General features: G+C 49.9%; 2 protein-coding genes across 16 annotated transcripts; both read left to right on the forward strand.

Moving 5' to 3' along the window:
- Positions 1-186: 186 nt before the first annotated feature.
- Positions 187-3,833, forward strand: S100A1 (S100 calcium binding protein A1). 2 transcript variants are annotated; one of them, XM_045455878.1, is made up of 3 exons: positions 187-299; positions 2,289-2,441; positions 3,529-3,833. In XM_045455878.1, the coding sequence occupies exons 2-3, from the start codon at positions 2,301-2,303 to the stop codon at positions 3,670-3,672; spliced, it is 285 nt and encodes a 94-aa protein (XP_045311834.1). In that variant the 5' UTR covers positions 187-299; positions 2,289-2,300; the 3' UTR covers positions 3,673-3,833. The 2 variants fall into 2 exon arrangements, with proteins under 2 accessions (XP_045311834.1, XP_045311835.1); XM_045455879.1 differs by having other exon boundaries at positions 194-299; positions 2,279-2,441.
- A 1,185-nt stretch (positions 3,834-5,018) lies between these two features.
- On the forward strand, positions 5,019-14,750 carry LOC123586666 (chromatin target of PRMT1). 14 transcript variants are annotated; one of them, XM_045455861.1, is made up of 7 exons: positions 5,071-5,358; positions 5,990-6,071; positions 7,630-7,783; positions 8,469-8,552; positions 10,642-10,828; positions 11,646-11,783; positions 13,450-14,750. In XM_045455861.1, exons 2-7 carry the CDS (start codon positions 6,007-6,009, stop codon positions 13,653-13,655), a joined length of 834 nt encoding a protein of 277 aa, XP_045311817.1. In that variant the 5' UTR covers positions 5,071-5,358; positions 5,990-6,006; the 3' UTR covers positions 13,656-14,750. The 14 variants fall into 14 exon arrangements, with proteins under 14 accessions (XP_045311824.1, XP_045311828.1, XP_045311831.1 ...); XM_045455864.1 differs by having other exon boundaries at positions 10,645-10,828; XM_045455862.1 differs by lacking the exon at positions 5,071-5,358 and adding an exon at positions 5,434-5,677.
- The last annotated feature ends 5,564 nt before the right edge of the window (positions 14,751-20,314 follow it).

Genomic DNA, 20,314 nt, shown 5'->3' on the forward strand with positions numbered 1-20,314 from the left:
CTCCGTGACCCTCCCAGGACCTTTCCCACCTCCCTGGGGCCCAGGAGCCGGGGGAGGCGCCCGAGGCTGGAAAAGAGCACACAGGGCGGCCTGTTCCAGCCCTGGAGACAGAGGGCGCCTCTGTCCACTCCTGGCCCCTCGCCCCGGCGGGGTGTCTGTCTGCGAAGGGGTGGAGCTGGCGGGGAGGGGGGCCGCGGGGGAGGGACCGAACACAGGTCTCCCCACACAGCTCTGGTAGCCACATTTGCAGACTGGTCTGTCTGTCCAGAACCTGTTCCCACCTCAGGTCAAGGCTGACAGTGAGTATCTGCTCCCTCTGCACGGGGTCCCTGCTGTGGCCGGCTTGGGGGGAAAGGGGACTTCAGCAGAGCTCCTGAACAGCGACACTATTGGGGCAACAGCATTGGGGTGCACTGAGCGTGTGGGAGGGGCTCCCGCCACAGCAGTTTGGGATCTGGGGGAGACAGGGTTTGGACAGTAGCACAGGGAGGCCAGTCAAGTTCAGAGGGAGGTCTGTGGTGGTCCTCAGGGAAGGAGGAAGCTTCCAGGAGATCAAGTTCTCCTACTAGCGCCCTCAGAGTGCTTTCCCAAGGCTCCCCGGATCTCCCAGGGCCTGCGGAGGGGACCCAGCTCCCACTTTGCTTCCAGGAGGCTCAGAAAGCAAATGGGACTGCTGTTTCTGCCCCCACCCCCACCGGCACCCAGCCTTGCCAAGAGCCCGGGTCCCAGAGAAGCCGCGGGGTAGGAGAGCATGGGCCGTGACGTATCAGGAGGAGAGGGCATTAGGGTACTCTACCCATTCCCAACTCTCCTTTCACATGACCCCCTCTGTCTCCTCCTCCTTCCTCGGCCCAGACTTCCAGACTTCTCTTTCCTTCAAGTCTTTCCCTTTGTCTTCCCGTCTGCCCACTCCCTGCCAAAGTCCTCTCCAAATGGCCCCTGCACAACATCCCCGGCTCCTCAAGGGCTCCGGGCAACCTCTAAGTGCCCCTCCTGGATGGGCCAATAACCGAGCCACCAAGAGCCCTCCCACACACGCGCCCCTTATCCCCTCCATCAGCCCCAGCTTGGGTTCCATCTCCCCCATGTCTCTGTGACAACTGCTTCTCATGCCCAGAGTTCAGGTGACACTCACAAGGTCCCCATTGTAAAGCTGGAATGTCATTCGATCAGGGCCCATTGTTCAGCCCCTTAGGCCTGAGGAAGGACAAGGACACCTGATCTGAGACACCTGAGCTGCCCCCTGAGGCTGTGGAGGGGCTGACCATCCTAAGGCCAAAGGAAAGAGGCCTCCTGAGTTGGCCCCCTCTCCTCGACAAACCCCTCCATTTTTTTCTTCCTTCTCTCCAGCCCCTTGAATTCAGAGGATGCACTCAGCTGTTTACTCCCAGCCCCCAACATTTACCAGCCCTATTCTGCCAGCTGTCACTGTCCTCACCTCATCCAGCCTGGGCCTAGGGGTGGGAGTAAGTAGGCAGGAGCAGGGATGAAGCCCTGGAGGTCTCCTCCCCCTCCCTGGGAGCCCTGGCTCTGGGGAAACGTGTCCACATTCCTTCTCCCTCCCCACCATCACCCGATGGGAGGCCTGATTCTGCAGAGAAGGAAGAGAAACCAAACTAGAGGCCATGGAGATGCACCCCAGGGAAGCTGAAGTGACATGTTCAGGAGAGAGCAGAGTTGAGGGACTGAAAGAGGTCCCAGTCTGCTGATAGGAAAGTCAGAGGCAGTGAGATCCCCCCTCCCCATGAAGCCTTGGGCCAGCCACGCGGGCCACCACTCCCTCCTGTCAGGCTGACTGAGGGCACCAGACAGATTCCTTGTTAGGGGCAGGCAGCAGTCAAGGCCGTAGAGGGGGGTGCAGCCCACCACCCTCAACAGCAGAGCTTCAGGCATAGCAGGGTAAAAATAGAGCCAGAGGCAGCTTGGCAGGGTCCTGTGACCATCCCTGCCTGCCGGCCCCACCCTTCTCAGTGTCTGCCCAGGCAGCCAGGAACCACCAGAGTCCACCGCAGGCCTCTAGAGCCAGCCACGGCTGCTCTGTCTTCGTGCCCCAAACACCGACTACCTCTGGCTGGGATATGGACTGAGGGGCACAGGGAGCAAGTCTAGATTCAGGTCTGTTAGGTTGCCATGTCATAAAATCTCAGTGAAAGATAAACTGTGGTGTGGCTCTGATCTCGTGGCTATTTCAGGTGTGGGACCAGGGCTAGGCTGAGGGCTCCCCTCGCCCTGACTCCAGATAGCCTGAAGCATGGTCCCTAACTTCCTTCCGTGGTGGGGGTGGGTAGGTGAGCTGCACAATGGGCTCAGAGCTGGAGACGGCGATGGAGACTCTCATCAACGTGTTCCACGCCCACTCGGGCAAGGAGGGAGACAAGTACAAGCTGAGCAAGAAGGAGCTAAAAGAGCTGCTGCAGACCGAGCTCTCTGGCTTCCTGGACGTAAGCAGAGTGGGGTACAGGGTGGAGTGGGTGAGGGGTGGAGGGACACCTCCCTTCCATCTTCCCAACACAGCCCAATTGTCTCCTTCCTCTCCCAGACTTCTCTCCTGGGTTTTTCCAGGTTTCCCTACCCCTCCAGGCTCAAGACAAAAATACCCTAACTTATTAATCACCTGTTAAGTGCTAGGACCTATGCAGATGCATCAGTAACAAGGCTCACAGTCTAGAAGGGAAACACTGACACATGAAAGTAAACCATGAACGCCAGGAAGTGAAATGTTCAGGAGAGAGCAGAGTTGGAGGACCAAAAGAGGCCCCCGTCCGCTGACAGGAGGCAACGAGATCCCCGTCCCCGTGAAGTCTTGGGCCAACCATTCAGGAAGTACTCAGAGCTTGAACAGAATTGCCAGAAAGGATTATGGGAAATAGTAACCTGACTGAAGTGGGCTCCTCCGAAGAGGTGGTACTTGAGCCACAGATTTCCACTGGAATATTATCAGGGCGAATGTAGACATTTTGGGAGGTATCTGCATGAACAAAAGCATGGAAGAAAAAAGAATATGGAGCATGCTCAGTGGTTTTGACCTGAGTGAAGGGTGCAGAAGAGTAGGCTGCAAATGCTAACAGGGGCTTATATGGTAAAGAAGCCAGTAGAAAGTCAACCAGCTTTGAGATTTTATCAGGCCTGGGTTCCAATTCGGACTCGGGCAGCTTCTAGCTGTGTGACTCGGGAACATTCTTTAACCACCAAGTGTTAATTTGCTTCTTCTCTAGCAGGGGAATAATGAAAGCTGCCTCATACTATTTGCGTTCCAATTAGACAATGCTTGTTAAGCTTGTTGCATCCTAGGCACCAAACCTATGGTAACTGATGTTATTACTCTGCCTCATTAAGAAGCCTATTCTGCAGCCAACAGGAGGCCACAAGTGTGTTTTGAAGGGTGACTCAGAAGAATCCCATAATGAGATGTAGTTCTCCCTCTTGTTCGTCTCTGCCTCCTTCTTCCCGATCAACCACCCCTCTTGCCCCTGGTTCAGTACTATTCCCCTCTCTATATGCCTACCTCTCCATCTCCCCCCTCCACAGGCCCAGAAGGATGCAGACGCTGTGGACAAGGTGATGAAAGAGCTAGACGAGAATGGAGATGGGGAGGTGGACTTCCAAGAGTATGTGGTGCTGGTGGCTGCCCTCACAGTGGCCTGTAACAACTTTTTCTGGGAGAACAGTTGAGCAGACAGCCCCAGGGGGCAGCGCCCTTTCCCTTCTCCCTGCTTGCCCCTTACCCCGTTTTTCCCTTCCTACTCTCCTACCCTGTCCACCCTCCACCCAGGGCGCAAGAGTAGTGGGCCCGGCCTGCAACTCATCTTTAATTAAAGGCTCTTCTCTCGCCAGCTGCCGTGTGTCTCCTTTGCAGTCTGGAAGTGAGTGAGAAAGTCAAGGTACCTCACTCCCAATTCACCTTATTTGGGAAGGGATCTTTTTCGGAGAGAGGTCAAGGAAACATTACATCTTCCTAGCTGAGGATTGCTCAAGGCGTAGGAAGGCGGGCATTCAAGGTTCCAGCTGCAGATGTAGGAGACTTCAGCTTCTCAGCCAGAAAGCCAGAAGGAATTTCCCTTCAATCTCCAAAGAATATCTACTGCGGACCTACTATATGCTAGGCATCGTGTAGGAACTGGGGACGTAGTAGTGAACAAAACAAACACGACCCTTACCCTCTCATAGGTAAAGTCCAGGATGCCAGGCCTTTAAACACATGCACGTAAATGCTAGGAATGAAAACGAAAGCATCCTGAGGCACGTAAATGGAGAAGGGTTGAAGATGTGTTCATTCGCTCATTCTTAAAACATTTATTTTTATTTGGGGGGGGGGGGGCGAGCTGGGGAGAGGGGCAGAGAGAAGGAGAGAATCCCAAGCAGGCTCCACGCTCAGCCCAGAGCCGGAAGCCGGCTGGATCCCACAGCACTGGGATCATGACCTGAGCCGATATCAAGAGTGCCAACTCAACTGGCTGAGTTACCCAGGCGTCCCAAACGTGCGAGTATTTCTATTGCATCCCTGGGCATAAGAAAAATCCAACGCAGGTAGGTCTGCATCAAAATGCGGATGACTGACAGGGGGAGAGGGCGTGGGAGGGGGAGCTGGACGCAGACACCGCCGTGAGAACTAACGACGTTCTGGAAGAGACAAGAGCGCAGGGTACTGGTGCCTCCCCCCCACCCCCACCCCGCTCTCCCGGCTCGCGGCAGCCCCCCCCCCCCCAACAGGGAGGGGGATGGCAAATCCCACTAAACAGTTTTACGGGGTCTGCCTCGGCCAGGGTTGGGGCGCCGCAAGGAAACACAACCACCTTCGCCCGCGAGGCCGAACCTCCGCCAGCGGACCAGAACACAACCACGCGGCCGCGGTCGTAAGGCCCTGACGATCCCCGACAGCAACCACTGGCCACGCCCCTCCGTGGGCGGAGCAGAGAGCACCTCGGCCACCGCTTGGCTAAGGACCTGTCTTCTCCCTAGGGCTCCGCCCCAATCCCCGCGCAGGCGTAGCGCAAATCTTCCCGCCCCCTCGCTGTGCGCGGATCCGGCGTCATACGTAATTGCGTCGACGCCATTTTAGCCGGTCCCACTCGGCTCTGGGCGTGGCGGCCATTTTGTTTTGGGCAGCGAGCGGGAGGCGGCGGCGGCGGCGACGGCGGCTGTGGTGGCACAGACTCAAGGCAGGAAAGGGCTGGCCGGGCGAGCAGGCGGACCGGCCGACCGGACAGCCGCCCGGCTACAACGAGCTAACCTAGCGACCTACCGCTTACTCCTCTAACCAACCGCCCACCCCGTCAGCTCAGGTTCGGCCGGACCCCGGCCCGCGCGCCGCAGGCGTGGTGGCAGCCCCGGGAGGCGCACTGGCGTCCGTTTCCTTCGGTGCGTTTCCGCGGCGGGGCGGCCCGGGAGGCCCCGGGGGGCGGGGCCTGGGCCGGCGGCCCTGACTGGGCGGTGAGGGGGCGTCGGAGCGTCGAGGCGGCCGCGGGCGGCCGCGGGTTCGGGAGACCTTCCCTGCTCCCCCCGCCCGGCTCTCGCGAGGGCTCCCGCCTGGGTGTGGAGTCGGAAGCCAGTTTCCAGACGGCTTTGCCTGCGTCACGGTTCTCCGCGTTGGCTGCCCGTGAGGAGCGCCTGGCCAGCCCTCCCTCCCCGCCGCTGGCCGCGGACCTGGCCGCCGGCGATCGGGGTCTGCTTGGGGAGGGTGAGCAGCTCCCTGCAGCCAAGGTTGAGGAGGACTGTCCTGGATGCACTTAGCCCCCCTCAGCTTGCCCAGCTTGGCGTGCGTCTGCCATCTTGGGGGTTTGGGAAGACACTTTCCTGCGGCCTCGAGATGTAGCGGTTTGCGGTAACTATGGTGGAGACTTAAGCACCCGATGTGCGTTTTGGTGGGCTCTTCCACAGCCGTTGACACAGGCCTTTTCTTTTCATTCGCTGTTGGGTGAAGCCCTTGATGCCTGTAGAAATGAGGAGGTCCTTTTCCTGACTTGCTCATTCTGCCTATTGTCCTTTGTAGATTCTCGGGATTTGAAGATGGCTGCACAGTCAGCGCCGAAAGTTGTGCTAAAAAGCACCACCAAGATGTCTCTAAATGAGCGGTGAGGCAGCCAACAGCAACTTCAGCTCGTTCATAAGAAAACATTACTTAAATTGGCCCTGGGGTCCAAGGCACAAAAACCAATTTTAAACTAAATACCAACAGAAGGCTACAGACCTCTGTGTTTAGTTGCATCTTACGTGGTACACAAAACAAATTGGGCGGTTGTTTCAAAACCCCTTGTCAGTAGATTTTTATGTTAAGCTGTCTGAAAATATTTCTCTGGTGGGATGTATTTTAAGAAGACTCCTCACACCCTCTCTCTCTTCACATTTTTTACATTGATACAGGGGTGGTGCAGCTCGGTAGCATGGTACCGTGGCTGCACTAGGCTTGCTGCCCAGTCCGAGGCCGGCAGTGTTGTGTCTGGTCTGTAAGAGGCAGGTAGCAAGCTGTGGAATGTCCAAAGGCCCTCGAATGCCATTCTTGGGCCTTGTAAGAGGCACTTGCTTTGCTCCATTTCTCTTTCTTTCGATACTGCTTTTAGTTTGTTTTTGTGTTAGATTCCTTTACAGTTAAGTGTTGTTCTTTTTCGTTCCATTAAACTTACTTTGACAGGAATAATAGAAGAGTGTCTTCACAAGCTGTTCGGTGGCTAAATTAATCTTGATTTTCTCAGAAGCAATCACTTGGAATCAGGAAAAGTAATTTAAGCCTAAGAGAAGTTAAGGTACTTAAAGCAGTTTCTGTCTCTGAGAGCTCTTTACTGACTGCTTTTGACCAATGACTTGATTTTTTATTTTTTGATGTTTGTTATTTTCGAAATGGAGAGAGACAGAGCAAGTGGGGGGAGGGCCAGAGAGAAAGGGAGACCTAGAGTCTGAAGCAGGTTCCAGGCTCTGAGTTGTCAGCACAGAGCCCAACATGGGGCTCGAGCCCACGAACTGTGAGATCGTGACCTGAGCTAAAGTCGGACCAATGATTTTATTAAGTTGATGTTAGATCACTAAAAGATTTAATTGACGTTTATTTTTGCCTTTTCCGAAGCATATGTGCTGCTTATATCTTAGGGTGTGATACACACTGATTCTCCATATTTACATGTTATTAAGTTACATGTTTACATGTTATTCTCCATATTTACATATTACATGTTATTAAGAAAATATGTTACACTCCTGTGATTTATATGGGGGTGCTAATCCTGTGGTCTGTGAGGTGCTCTAGTCCTTCCTTACATTTGTTCTTACAGTGCACCCTCAGGTTCCCCCAACATTTTGGCTTTCTTTGTTTGTCTTTGAAACCACATTTTCTGTCTTTTGTTGTCATCATATCTGCTTATTGCGTGTTTTTCATATCTTCCACCTCTCTAAAAGCCTGAGCCCTTGTTATCTTTTTTGATTGAATGTGCTGCACTTAGCTGCATTTCTAAGTTTCTGATTCTTGCAAGTTTGTGGAAGCAGAGGAGTCTTTAACCCACATCAGCCTTGATCTAAGTGTACCACTTTACTTAAAAGTTCGTGGGATCTGGAGCTCCTGGTCTAGCAAGCCATGAAAATGCCAATAAATGTTTTGTAATAAAGCTTTTATTTAAACATCCATTTTGTTCGACCTTGAAGCTTTACTAATATGCTGAAGAACAAACAGCCGATGCCAGTGAATATTCGGGCTTCGATGCAGCAACAACAGCAGCTAGCCAGTGCCAGAAACAGAAGACTGGCCCAGCAGATGGAGAATAGACCCTCTGTCCAGGCAGCATTAAAACTTAAGCAGGTGAGAGGATGGGTCTTAATGCTCCAGAAGCAGCTGGTGATCTCTGTCAGGCAGTCCACTGAGGCTGTCAGGACATGATGGATGATTGCAAGGTGGCTCAGGGCAAAAGCAGAAACTTCTCTGGAGGAAAGAGAAGTTCAGAGAATTCCCATTTTAGCAGGTACCAATAAGTAACTTCTTGTCTTTCTCTTTTAGGTAGTTTGCCATCAGTATGACCTGTGTCTATGTTATCAATGAGTATTGATCTCTTTTTTCCTGATCCTTTGGCCTTAAAGTAGATTTGCTGGATTTTACCACAAAGAAATTTTGGGTTTTGTAGCCTCCAGAACTGTGAGAGAATAAATGTCTTTTGTTTGAAGCCAAAAAATAGAAAGAAGAAAATTTTGATTTGTTTTAGATGATCTCAGAAAATCCTTTATTCTCTGTTAAATGAGTTACAAATTATGGAAATAACTTTATTTTTTTCTCCTAGCACAGGAAGTCTGAACAGCCTTAATCAAACGTTTTCAGTGCTAAAATATAGAAAGAATAGGGTGGCCTTCATCTCCACAGCACCTAAAGTTTTGTCAGTAAAATGGAGTGAGAGCACTGAGTACTTAAAGAATAAGTGGGTTCTCTTTCAAATTACCAGTAAGAGAGAATTCTGTTCAGACCTGAAATAAAACCTGCTCTTTATTATTCATAGACTTTATATGCGAGTCCGGAGAGTGGCTGTGGAAGGATATGTCCAAGCTGTGGCTGGGCGTCTGGAGGGCGATGCCATGCAACTGTAAGGACTTTAACTGGTAGCACTGCATGGCTGTGCATAAATTCAGCAGTTAAATATAACACCCTCCCACCCCCACCCTGAACTGTTGGGCTCACTGACCAAAAATAAACAAGGCCTTCTGCTTCAGCTACCTTAAGCCTTGGGAGTTCTTATATTTTGTCCCTGACTTAGGAAAGCCATAAAAAAAGGCACCACCATTTTCCAAGAGTAGGTATTATAAATTGCTGAAAATAAGCCCCTGACAGATCATTCCAGAAGACCTTTCAAGAAACTTTTTTCTTTTCTTCTTTTTTCTGTTCTTTTTTTTTTTGGTTAAGAGAGTGTATGTGAGCAGGGGAGAAAGGCTGCAGAGGGAGAGAGAATCTTAAGCGGACTTCACGTTCAGCGCGGAGCCAGATGCTGGGCTCCAACTCCCAGATTCTGAGATCATGACCTGAGCTGAAATGAAATCAAGAGCTGGGCGCTCAACTGACGGAGTGCCCCAAGAAGAAGCTTTAAATGTAGCTGTGCAGAAAGCAGCCTCTGGAGTAGAGCTGACCAATAGAACCTTACACAGTGATAGAAATATTCTTTATCTGCTGTCCAGTATGATAACCCCTAGCCATGTGTGACTATTGAGTACTCAAAATGTGGCTGGTGTGACTGAGGAGCTTTTAAAATTTTATTTACTTGTAACTGAAATAGCCACGTGTGGCTAGTGGCCACCTTAGCGTAGAGCACAGCTGTCGAGTGAAAACTAGGTGGTATAGTTGACATCCTTAAGCTTCCTGTCTGTTAGAGTCCAGTATTGGCTGGCAGCTAAGGATTAAGAAGGGAGGACTTGCAAGCACTGTGCATTCCCCACTAAAGCACAGATTTTGGGGGGAATATGCTCAGAATCACTGAACATAAGAGATTTGGAAAATGAATGAAGTCCTGACTTCCTAATTGTGTGCTGTCAGGGTGACACGACAGGCTCTTAAGGTCAGTTATGCCTAAGTGCATAATGTTCAGAAACTGCCCCTTTGTTTAGCTTATTATCTTGTGCTAGAAAGCTAATAAAAAAATCATTGGTAGTCATTTATGGGTGAAGCAGGAGGACATACAGAATTTATTTTCATTCCTATTGGCTAATGGTTTTGTGGGAAAACAGGTTTGCTGGGGCCTTGGTTGTGTTCAAGGCTACACAGTTTTGAAGGATTTGAAGGATCCTTTTCTTTTGAAGGATTTTTAACTTATTAAGATGTGGTCTTAATAGTTTTTCTTTGAGGGACAGATTATTGAATATCTCCATGTGCAGTATGCCGTTGTCCTCAAATATGTCCTTTAGTTTCGTGATTATAGCTCACCTGTCTTAATTCCAACACAAGTTTGGCTATCTCTCTGGAGATACAGTTGAGTTACATGTTTATTTTGAATTAAAAGTTATCGTATTGGCTTAATGGAGCTGTTTGCAAGGGTAGACATGGAATTAATGGCTATTTAAGAAATGTAAGGAAAGGTTTGACTTTTTTGTGTTTATTTACATCTTAAGGTAAAAAGTGGATCGTCTGGAGATAGATACTCAGAGGAAAAATGGAACACACTGGCCTCTTTGACTGAAAAATCAAATCTTGTTTTTAAGTGACAAGAATTCAGATGAACTTGTAATTTAAATTTTTCCCAGAGTGTGATGAACTTCATTTGGTGTTTGAGTAAGCCTTTGAAGACAGTGGTAGTCCTTGGGCAAGTATGAATCCAGTCATATCATTGTCGACCTGTGGTTCAAAAACAGAATCCAGGATTTGAAATACAGAGTTCTTACTAAAACTTACGTTTCATGTTAGTGGTGTATGGCTTCTGTAGCCAAACTAGTGAGGTAATTTGTGTTGATGCCAATTTCATGGGACCATACTCAAGCTTTCATAAAAGCTCTGGATCAGAATTCTTCTTTTCTACCATGTTCTGAGGCAAAGGCTAGTTTCTGGATTAGGTTCTTTATATGACACCTACGGCAAGTTTATCTCCCTGCACACAGCCATCTCACTGCTTCTTTTTCTCTGCACTTTGAGTTGCTAGATGCCACTGGAATGCTTTTTTGATCTCAATCCCCCAACACCTTTTCTTCCAGAAGAGCTTAAAGCAGCGCCTGGGTAAGAGTAACATCCAGGCACGGTTAGGCCGACCCATAGGGACCCTGGCCAGGGGAGCAATCGGAGGACGAGGCCTGCCCATAATCCAGAGAGGCTTGCCCAGAGGAGGACTACGAGGGGGACGTGCCACCAGAACCCTGCTTAGGGGCGGGATGTCGCTCCGAGGTCAGTGCTGTGTACTTGAACATTGTCGGGCCCTACCCCTTCCCTTTTCTCTTGGGCTGCTTATGGACACATTTGTTTAACATCTTTAAGCCTGAATTTGTATTAATATAATTAATAACCTTTGAAATCACGTATTTTTAATAGTGCTGCATGTCTTTTATCGATACCATTCCTTTTCTGATAATGTGCAATGGTGAGAGGCTATGACCTGCGTAACAACAGGTAATTCATGTCATCTCCATTCCATTTTGAAACACCCTGCTGCTGCTTAAATCAAAAGCACATTCAAGTTCTAGAAATAAGTCGAATCTAAGAAATTTTTGGTCTCTTGGCCTGTATCTTAACTATCTTTGTTCCCAGTACTAGTGAAACACGCTGTTCTATTTGGAAAAAAGAGAGGATGAGTTGGTCCATAGCACTTAGCTACCTGTTACATTTTGGGCACTGTTAACGCTGTTCCCCATGTTGTTCTTGTCCCTTGTGAGAACGTATTGAGAGCAGGAACCATATTATTGATTTTTAAATCTACCTTAATGCTAGGCACATGTCTGATTATTCAGTAGATATTTATTGTATGTACTTACTAATTAACTTAACTCCCAGCTTCTTCCCAAAATGGGTTTGTGGTCAGACTTTGAATTGATTGAATAAAGAGCAGCTTGATCTATTCACACTTGGTGTGCAGCTTGCCCCCCCCCCCCAACCTAAAAATTAACTGAATTAACTCTCATTTAACCTTCACCGCCTTCCTTTGGTTAGAGTCTACTTTGTCTCTCTTGGATTTACCTGCATATACATTGTATGCCTCCTCTCCAAGGTCAAAACCTGCTCCGAGGTGGACGAGCCGTAGCTCCCCGAATGGGCTTAAGAAGAGGTGGTGTTCGAGGTCGTGGAGGTCCTGGGAGAGGGGGCCTAGGGCGTGGAGCTATGGGTCGTGGCGGAATCGGTGGTAGAGGTTAGTCAGCTACCAACTTCAGAGAATAGCTCCCTTTTACTTCTCTCCCTTCAAAACTCAGAGCCACCTTTCTGCACAGCTTCAAGTCATAGGCAGGCTTATTTGTTTGTCTTGTTTTGTTTTTTGAAACTGGCTTACTTTCTAAATTCACATGCGGTAGTGCAAAAGTCTGTCATGGGTTGTCTAAGAACCAGTCAGGTACATGTCAGAGCCAGATCATATGCAGTCTTTTTCCAGGTTCTTGCAAACTTAAATTGTATCGTTAAAATGACAAGATGGTCAGTTTGAGGTTTTACCTTTCTCTGTCCTTGCCCCACCACCACACACCCCATCCCATAGCTCAAAACCCCACTTTGAGTCTAAGATAAGAATAAAGAAGAGGGAGATGTACAAAAATGAAAGAGTGGAAAAGGATGGTGAGGTTGGAGCTGGGTATTGATGTTGAAGCCAAGTAAATTCAAGGTAAAGTTTGTGTCTGTGGGAAATCAGATGACTTTTTTGATCAAGGTAGAAAGCAAGAAGGTACCATGTCAGTTAACTGACTCTTGTTGATAATCTTACCTTTGAGACTTAGTGCTACTTGTCTTGTGACCTCATCATGACCCAGATTGGAAAGGCATTTAATGGTGTTGCTGTTGTTAATCCAGACCTCATGGGAGTTTTCTGATACAGAGCTTAGTGGAAAACTCTCAACAACACCTGTCTAGGGTGGGAGCAAATCTATTCCTGTAGCCCCTGTGTATATCGGCTTTGGTCCTTTTATAGTGTGTGGTGGGTCTTCCATAATTTATGACCTTGAAGTTGCCAAAGGCCAATAACTGTTAGAAAAGGAAATTTGATAGCCAAGGGCTTAGTTTCTTCTCTCGAGACCATTATATGTTTGGCTCACTGAGTGAAGTACAAGCTCGTTTGGGTTTCAGGATGAAATAGCATGTTTCCAAATTATCTTGACCTGGTTTCTGACATCACAGGGGTGGGTGGGGGGTCTAAAGTAGCTTTTCAGAAAGCTGTGTATGTTTTGTTAAGTGGATTGAAACCACCTCTCAGATAACCATAATTGTTAGAAGGCAATTAGAATCTGAGATAGAAGTGGCTGGGACGACTATAAATATTCTTCCCCATCTTCTCACATTGTTCCTATGTCATAGTAACTCCTCAGTCTCCTGATGTGGGGTCAGCTCATTAGTTTTAGTAAGTTTGAGGAGAGATGAGCTGATTTTCCAGAAAGCTCTCTAATAAGGCTTACCTTAAAAATTGTCTAGCCTTACACCTCCGTTTCTCTGTGCCCTTGTTACTTCTTCCCTGTCTTACTAAATGGGATTATCTATAATGTATTTTAATTAATAAACCTCTAGTGGGCCTCACAACTTTAGATAATTTCTTTGTTTTAGGAGAGATTAAGATTCTTTTGTCAGTTATTTTACTTTTGTCAACAGAATAAAAAGTCTTTAAATAGCATTTAGAGATGAGCATGTAAATAGGGATTCATTATGTGTGCTTTCCATGTGTTGCTTTCTACCCAATGTGTTTCCTGTTTTTCCAGATTTCTCCTCTTTGCCCTGCCCTTTCAGCCTTTCTCAGCTAGGCCCCACTGCTCTAAGGGGCACTTGCCGTAGCACCCATTAAACCTACTTGTAACTGTTTTCTTTTTTTCCCCTTGGGCCAGGTCGGGGTATGATAGGTCGGGGGAGAGGGGGCTTTGGAGGCCGAGGCCGAGGCCGTGGACGAGGGAGAGGTGCCCTCACCCGCCCTGTGCTGACCAAGGAGCAGCTGGACAACCAGTTGGATGCGTACATGTCAAAGACAAAAGGACACTTGGATGCCGAGCTGGATGCTTACATGGCACAAACAGATCCGGAAACCAATGATTGAAACCTGCCCGCCCTCCTGGGAGAGACTCTTGTTCAGAAGTCACCACATGTGTAAATAACCTTGAAATAACAGACGGAGAAGACACCTGATTGATGCTGGAAGGACCTATCACAATAGGCTATGGACTCACCTTGCCACCAGTTTGTGCATTTTAGTGTGTTCCTTTTACTTTTTTGATACTGTGTTGTATGAAACCCTTTTTTCCTCTGACTTGGATTTTGTTTGGTTGTGTTTGGGTTGTTCCTCCACCCCCATCGCTCTGACTTCTCTTTGAACACGAATGTGGTGGCCTTGTGGCTAGAACACTCTCTTCCTCCTCTGCCTCCCTTCACCTGTCCCTATGCTCTGACGTTCTAACATTTCAACTCTGTGTTCCCATGAAAAAGGCCTAGTAAGAGCCCGTCAGTGTTCCTTCTTAATGCCTAGGTTTCTGTGAAACAATTCTGTTCTACATTTAATAGCCTCTTAAAAGTGTTGAGAAAATTTGGAGCTCAAAAATGCATTCTGCTACATTGATATTTTTAGCGTAGTTAATTAGGAACACCGACATAGCCGCAGGGCCACATAGGTTACACATGGTAGTGCCTCTGATTTGATTGAAGTTACTTCTGTGGGCATTGACACCATATAAGGAGTGTGCTGGGTTGGGTGTGTGCACTTTGTACCCTGGAGTTAGATGTATAAACTGTCCTCTTTGTATCCTGTCCAAAGAGATACTTTTGGGTTCGCTTACACCTGCAATGGAGAGGAAATAGCCATTTGATTTGGCACATGCTTCAGAAAAGGGGATGGAATGGCTGGCAGATCCCTTCTGGGAGGGCTCAGAAGGTACCCACGCTGAAAGGCTGCTATCCTTATGTTTATCCCAAACCAATCTTGGGCTTCTCCGTTCAGTGGCTTTGTTTGACCCTCTTTTTTATTTCCCTTGAAGGTTTAATTAAGTTCAACTATATTCTGTCAACTGTTCCAGTTCTCCGTGGAATCTTGTATTTCTGGTTCGTCATAACAAGAAATTGTTCTCAAATCTAGCCAGGCCTACTACTATTATTGGACTCTTTGAAATGCTGTGGCCAGTATAACAATATTCTGACCTGCCCCTTTGTGGAGTTGAGTCCTTTTCTTCATAGTTGTCTTAAAATCAGGGTGGGGCGGCAGGTACTGATAGGGCTTTGGGGCAGAAAGTGAAGAATTTGCCCCCCGAGTAAGCCTATGGTAAAATGATTAACCAGGGTACTAGCCTGTTGTCCCACAGGAAGCTCCAGCACAATGTTCTTTGGCAATATTCTGGACTGTCCTCTTGGGAAAGAAGAACCTAACAACGTTCTACCAAACCAGCTGCCATTGAGGTGCCTGGCTCCCAAAATGGGAGGTCGTGCATGTGGCAAGCTGGGAAGGAAATTTTGGTTAAGACAGCCTGGACTTGAGTCCTGGGCTTCTTAGCCTCTGGGTTGTAAAGCAAGGGGTTTTAGTTAGTCCTGTAGAAGTGTGAACATGAGAAAACCACGTGGCGTTGGAGGACACAACCGCGCTTGCAAAATCCAACTGGTACGGTACCTGAGCGTACTATAATCCCTTTATATTTATATTAAAGAATGAACTGTGAGACTGGAAGTCTTTAGCTTGGACAGGTATTCCTAACCTGTCATTGGAAGAGGTGGAAACCACTTTCATGTGCGCAAGTCCAGTTGTAACCCCTTAGGTGGAGCCCAGACTCCCAAGACCTCTGTGAGGGAGGTGCCAATTGGCAGTGGGCAGCAACTTTTTGCAAACATTTCCACTGGTTACAACAGGCACCTCTCAAGGCCCCCAGGACAGCTTTGTGAAGAAGGAAAGGGAACTACAGGGTGAGTAGGTTCCTTACTCTCTTCACACAACCTTGGTTGACCCTTCTCGGATTTTTCCCCAGCCTTTTTTGTTGACCTACCACTTGCATTCTCGTGTTTTTGGACCACTCCCTGTGTACCCCCCACCCTCCCATAACCCGCTGAGATGGTCTAGGTCAGCCTCTTCTGCCCCCCTCCCAGGGTCCTTTCAACCCCACCACTCTGCTGACTCTGCTCCTCTTGCCCACAGGTGGCTGTCAGGACCTGCCCCATGTCCTCTACACCCAACTCTTGCACTTGCCCAGCCTGCAGTGCAGTGAGCTAAGGCCAGCATCTGTGCGAACCTTTACTGTGAAAATGTCACAGCCCGACCTGGTGGTCAGGGAACCCTGAGGCGTCCTGGTGCTGGAGGCCACTTGGAGGGTCTTCGCGGACCCTCTGTAGCTGTCCTCCCACCTCATGAAGGAGTTCGTTCCCAGCAGTGGGCAAAAGGAACTCCTCTACTGGGCTTGGGCCCTCTAAGCCCCCTTGCTGCTCACCCTGGTTCCCAGCATCTCCTCAGCCCTGTTCCCACTTCTGCAACCCTCAGTCCCAGGTGAGTGTCCAGGGTAGAGAAGGACAAGGAGATACCGCCCAGCTCCTCCTTCAGCCACCCGTCTACCAAGGGCTCACCAAGCGGACACCAAAAAAGCATGATTTGTTAGAGGGGCCTTGGGACAGGAGGGGGAAGAACATACCAAGTGTAGGGAACAACAAATACAAACAGAGGCCTCAAAGTGTTGTGCATGCTGGGGAATGAGTGTACAGTGGGCCTCCGAGGTGGGTTGGGAGACGCTGCTGATATGATCAGGTAGCCCACAGTCTGTCGCCAAAGAGCTTGGGGTGGTGGGGAGCCGTGTAAATTGTGGGGTGGTTTACACAATGCTGGTGGGAGATGCAGATGGGTTAGAGGGAGCAAGGGTGGGGGCTGGGAGGCCAGCAGGGCTGTTGGGTTTGTGCAGTACCTGGAGCGGTCTGGGCCTGAACCTGGGGAGAAGCCCACACCCTCGACACCTTCCTCCAACGTCTGGGTGTCTGTTGGCCTGAGCAAGGACCTGAGGGAAAGCAGGGTGTCGGCGGCTCCCTGTCCCCCTCCCCTGCAGCAATCCCACGACACCTGGTGTGGAACCAGTGGCAACATTGCTGCCCACTCCCCGTGGCCCCATGCCCTAGAAGGAGCCAGGCCTCCAGGCAAGAGGCTCTGGCTGAGCATAGGACCCCGGCCTCCATGGGCCCAAACAGCAGCACCTACCTCCCCTCTTACAGGCTTCCTGGAGCCTCATCAGGTAGCTCCAGCCGATACACAACCCACACCAGCATGGTAAGTGGGGCCCAGAGAGGCTGGGACCTGGGATGAGGGCCTGGCCTCTGCGTCCCTGTTCGTCTTCCCATGGGCTATCCCATCCATCCCCTGTGAAGCCCCAATGCCTATCCCACTGGTTCTCCAGGCAACGAGGGAAGAGCAAGGGAGCCCAAGCCTCCATTTCCCTGGGCTCCAGGGACCTCTCAAGGGTCCACTCCCTCCCTATACACAAACAGACACAGTGGCCACAATGGGGGTATATGGTCTGATTTCTGACCTTCCCCGGACACCATCTCCCCATTTTTACCTGGTGGTGGGAGATGTTCCAGGAGCCATCTGGCTACCCTATACTCCTGCTTGGGTGTGCTCTCCAGCCTGCAGTGTTCCCTGGCTCGTGAGGGCCTTTGACTACATGCTCAGGGGCAAAGGAGGGCAAGATAGGGGGATCCCTGAGGGTGGAGACAGGCCAGGATGACCCTGGGACCTGTGATGCCAGCAATACTCAGTCATGGTCCTCTTCCTGTGCAGGGCAGGTCAGGCCAGCAGGTCCGGTGCAGGGCAGGCCTCACGAAGCCTCTTTAAAGGATTCACTAGATTCTCTATTGAGGTTTGATCTATTGAATTTCTTTACCCTTTAGTATAAGGTGACTATCTGCTTAAGATTTAAACAGATCCATGGTGTGGTATTTGTAGTTTATAACAAGAAATGTATATTTGGTCTTCATCCTGTTCCTGGTACAGAGCTGCTAAAACCTGGAAGTTTCCTATTACGAAGGACAATAAAGGGTCTTTTGCTGTGTTAATATTGACTTGCCGAAAGCCTCTAGGTGACAAGGATGCAGGCCGGTAAGAACTCAGTGACTGGAGGGTGGGACTGGAAGTTTCTCCAGGGAGGGGAGAGGGTCCATCCATCCCCAGCGGCCAATGAGTTAAGCAACCGAGCGTGTGTAATGAAGCCTCTACAAAACCCCAAAGATGGGGTTCAGGGAGCCTCAGGGTTGGTGAACTCGTAGGGATTTGGGGAGAATGGTGCTCCTGGAGGGCACGGAAGTCCTGTGCCCTTCCCACACATACTTCACCCTCAGCATCTCTTTTATTTTATTTTATTTTTTAATGCTTATTATTTTAAAAGAGAGAGCGGGAGCAGTGGCCCTTCAGTCCTTGGCTTTTCCACAGAGGCTGTAGGAGATGTGGGTCATAAGAAGTCCCCCTCCCAACCTCTGATCTCCCCTGATGTCCCTACCACCTGAGCGGTACTTAGGTTGACTGTCCCCTCCTTGCTGGCTCTGGGTCCCGGGATAGGTCCTGAGGAAGCTCTGTAGGGAGAAGGTGCAGTGGCTCAGGTGGTACAACCACCATGCCCTTGGTCCAGCAGGCCAATTGCGCCCCCACACCCAGTATGGAGCTGCGGGGGGAGGGGGGACAGGGCTTTCAGAGGGTCCTGCTTGGGGGAGGAGGGCTTTAACCGGGAAGGGGGCCTGAGAGGTCCAGTTAAGGGATTTCCTCATCCATTCCCCTTTCTGGGAGGCCCCCAGAACATGGTCTAGGGAGCCCTACAGTGCTTCAGTAGCAGAGCCCAAGGGGAAGCAGCAGGATGGGTGTGGGAAGGGGTGGAGCGGGCAATGAGGTCTGAGATTCCAGCTTTTCCCCCCAACTGGTGCTTCTGGAGGGCTGCCGTCCCCACATGCCCCATGAGTGGGTTCCCTGGCCAGACCGGGATCTGGGTAGACTCCAGGACTCCTGCTTGTTACAAGGGGTCAGACGCTGAAAATGGAGTTTTGACCTCGGAGGCACTGAGGAGCGTGAGAAGGCCGTGGAGGCAGGCCTTTCTTTCTAGTTTTCCCCCATCTCCTCTCTCTCCTCTGTTGGCTAACCCGAAGAAATTCCCCCAGGGGGAGGCGGGAGGGGTCTTATCATGCAGATTACCTCACCCTCCTTTGTAGGCTGGAGGGGCCCTTGTGACAAACTGCCTTGTCGGTGCTGACCAGACACTCCCGACGGACCAGTTAAGACTACATTTCTGGGAGAGGTTGAAACTGCAATTAGGTTAGGTATGAAGCCCAGGTTTGTGACTTGGCCTGACATAAGTAATCCCATCTTGGGCCTTGGTTTTCCTTTCGAAAAGTCCCTTGCCTGGTCTCCGTTACAGACGTTGATGTGGGAAACAAAAGCAGAAGAAAATGGCAGATAGAATTAAACTTCCTAATAACCTGCAGCCCGTTGACAAATACTTGAGGCTGGCAGAGTAAAACGTTTCTCCAGGAACTCCCTACAGTCTCCATGCTGATGGCTTTGCTAGAATGAAAACAACCTTCTCTCCACAGGCAAGGCTGCCAATATCCTGTGAGCCTTCTTTAGCATATGAAAGTCTCACTGGAAACTTCCCCTGGACTTTACCTCCCCCAGCTCCATAGTATATATATAACCAGTGTCTCTTCATGGTCCCAGGGCAGCTCTTCCTGACCACGGGTTCTGTCCCCGTGCTTTAATCAAATCACCTTTTTTGCACCAAAGATGTCTTCAGGAATTCTTTCTTGGCTGTTGGCTCCAGCCCCATGAACCCCACCGTCAGCCCAAAAGCCTCATCAGATGTGTCCAAGAAGCTGTGGAAACATGGACCCTAAAGTCCCTGACTCTTGATCTCTGGGCGGTGAGTTCAAGCCCCACGTTGGGGGTAGAGATTACTTTGAAGATGAATGAAAGAACACCACAAAGTCCCCTTCAGCATTTGTATTCTCTGAGCAGGGTTATTATGTAATCTGGTATTCCAGAGTGCAGATTGACCTGGAGGGGAGTGAGACAACAGGCAAGATCAGTCAGGAGGCTGTGGCAGGGCCCTCAGGAGAGAGAAGTGCTGACTGGAGGTGATAAGAGTGGGAAGGAAAGCATAAAAGCAAAACACAGAGTGATTTTTCTCAGAGAACCAGCCTTTGAAGTAGGATTACCAGATAAAATACTTCTATTGAAAAATTATTTTTTTCTCTGAAATTCACATTTACCTGGTGTCCCGGGGCTTTTTGATTGTTGTTTTCCAAATTTCACAACGCTACTTCAAAAGTGTCCCTGAAGGGACTGTGACCTAACTTGGGGGCTTCTTGTAGAGACATTGAGCCACCAACCTCCTTCCCCAGCCCCGGCCAGCCCTTCTCTCTCTCTCTACAGCACGGGCCTCAAGGATGTGGCCTTTCTCCCTTTCCTCCTCAACACTGTCCTCACTCCCTCCATCCCCTGGGCTCGTCCTCACCAGGCCTGACTCCGGGGCAGGCTGCAGGTACCAGAGTCACCCCTTCCCGTCGCTTACTCCCATAATAAGCCTGCAGCCTCTGCTGAGACTTTCAGCTCTGATCACTAGAGGGAAAGATACAGGGAGACACAGACAACACGACAAAAAGCGTACAAGGCTTTAAAAGGGATCACACTTGGGGCCTCGGGTTTTCAGCTGTGGACCACCACTCCTCCACAGCGATTTAAACACCTCCTCTTTTGTTCCTGAG

This window comes from Leopardus geoffroyi, chromosome C3 (assembly GCF_018350155.1).
Source record: "Leopardus geoffroyi isolate Oge1 chromosome C3, O.geoffroyi_Oge1_pat1.0, whole genome shotgun sequence".
Lineage (NCBI taxonomy): Eukaryota > Metazoa > Chordata > Mammalia > Carnivora > Felidae > Leopardus > Leopardus geoffroyi.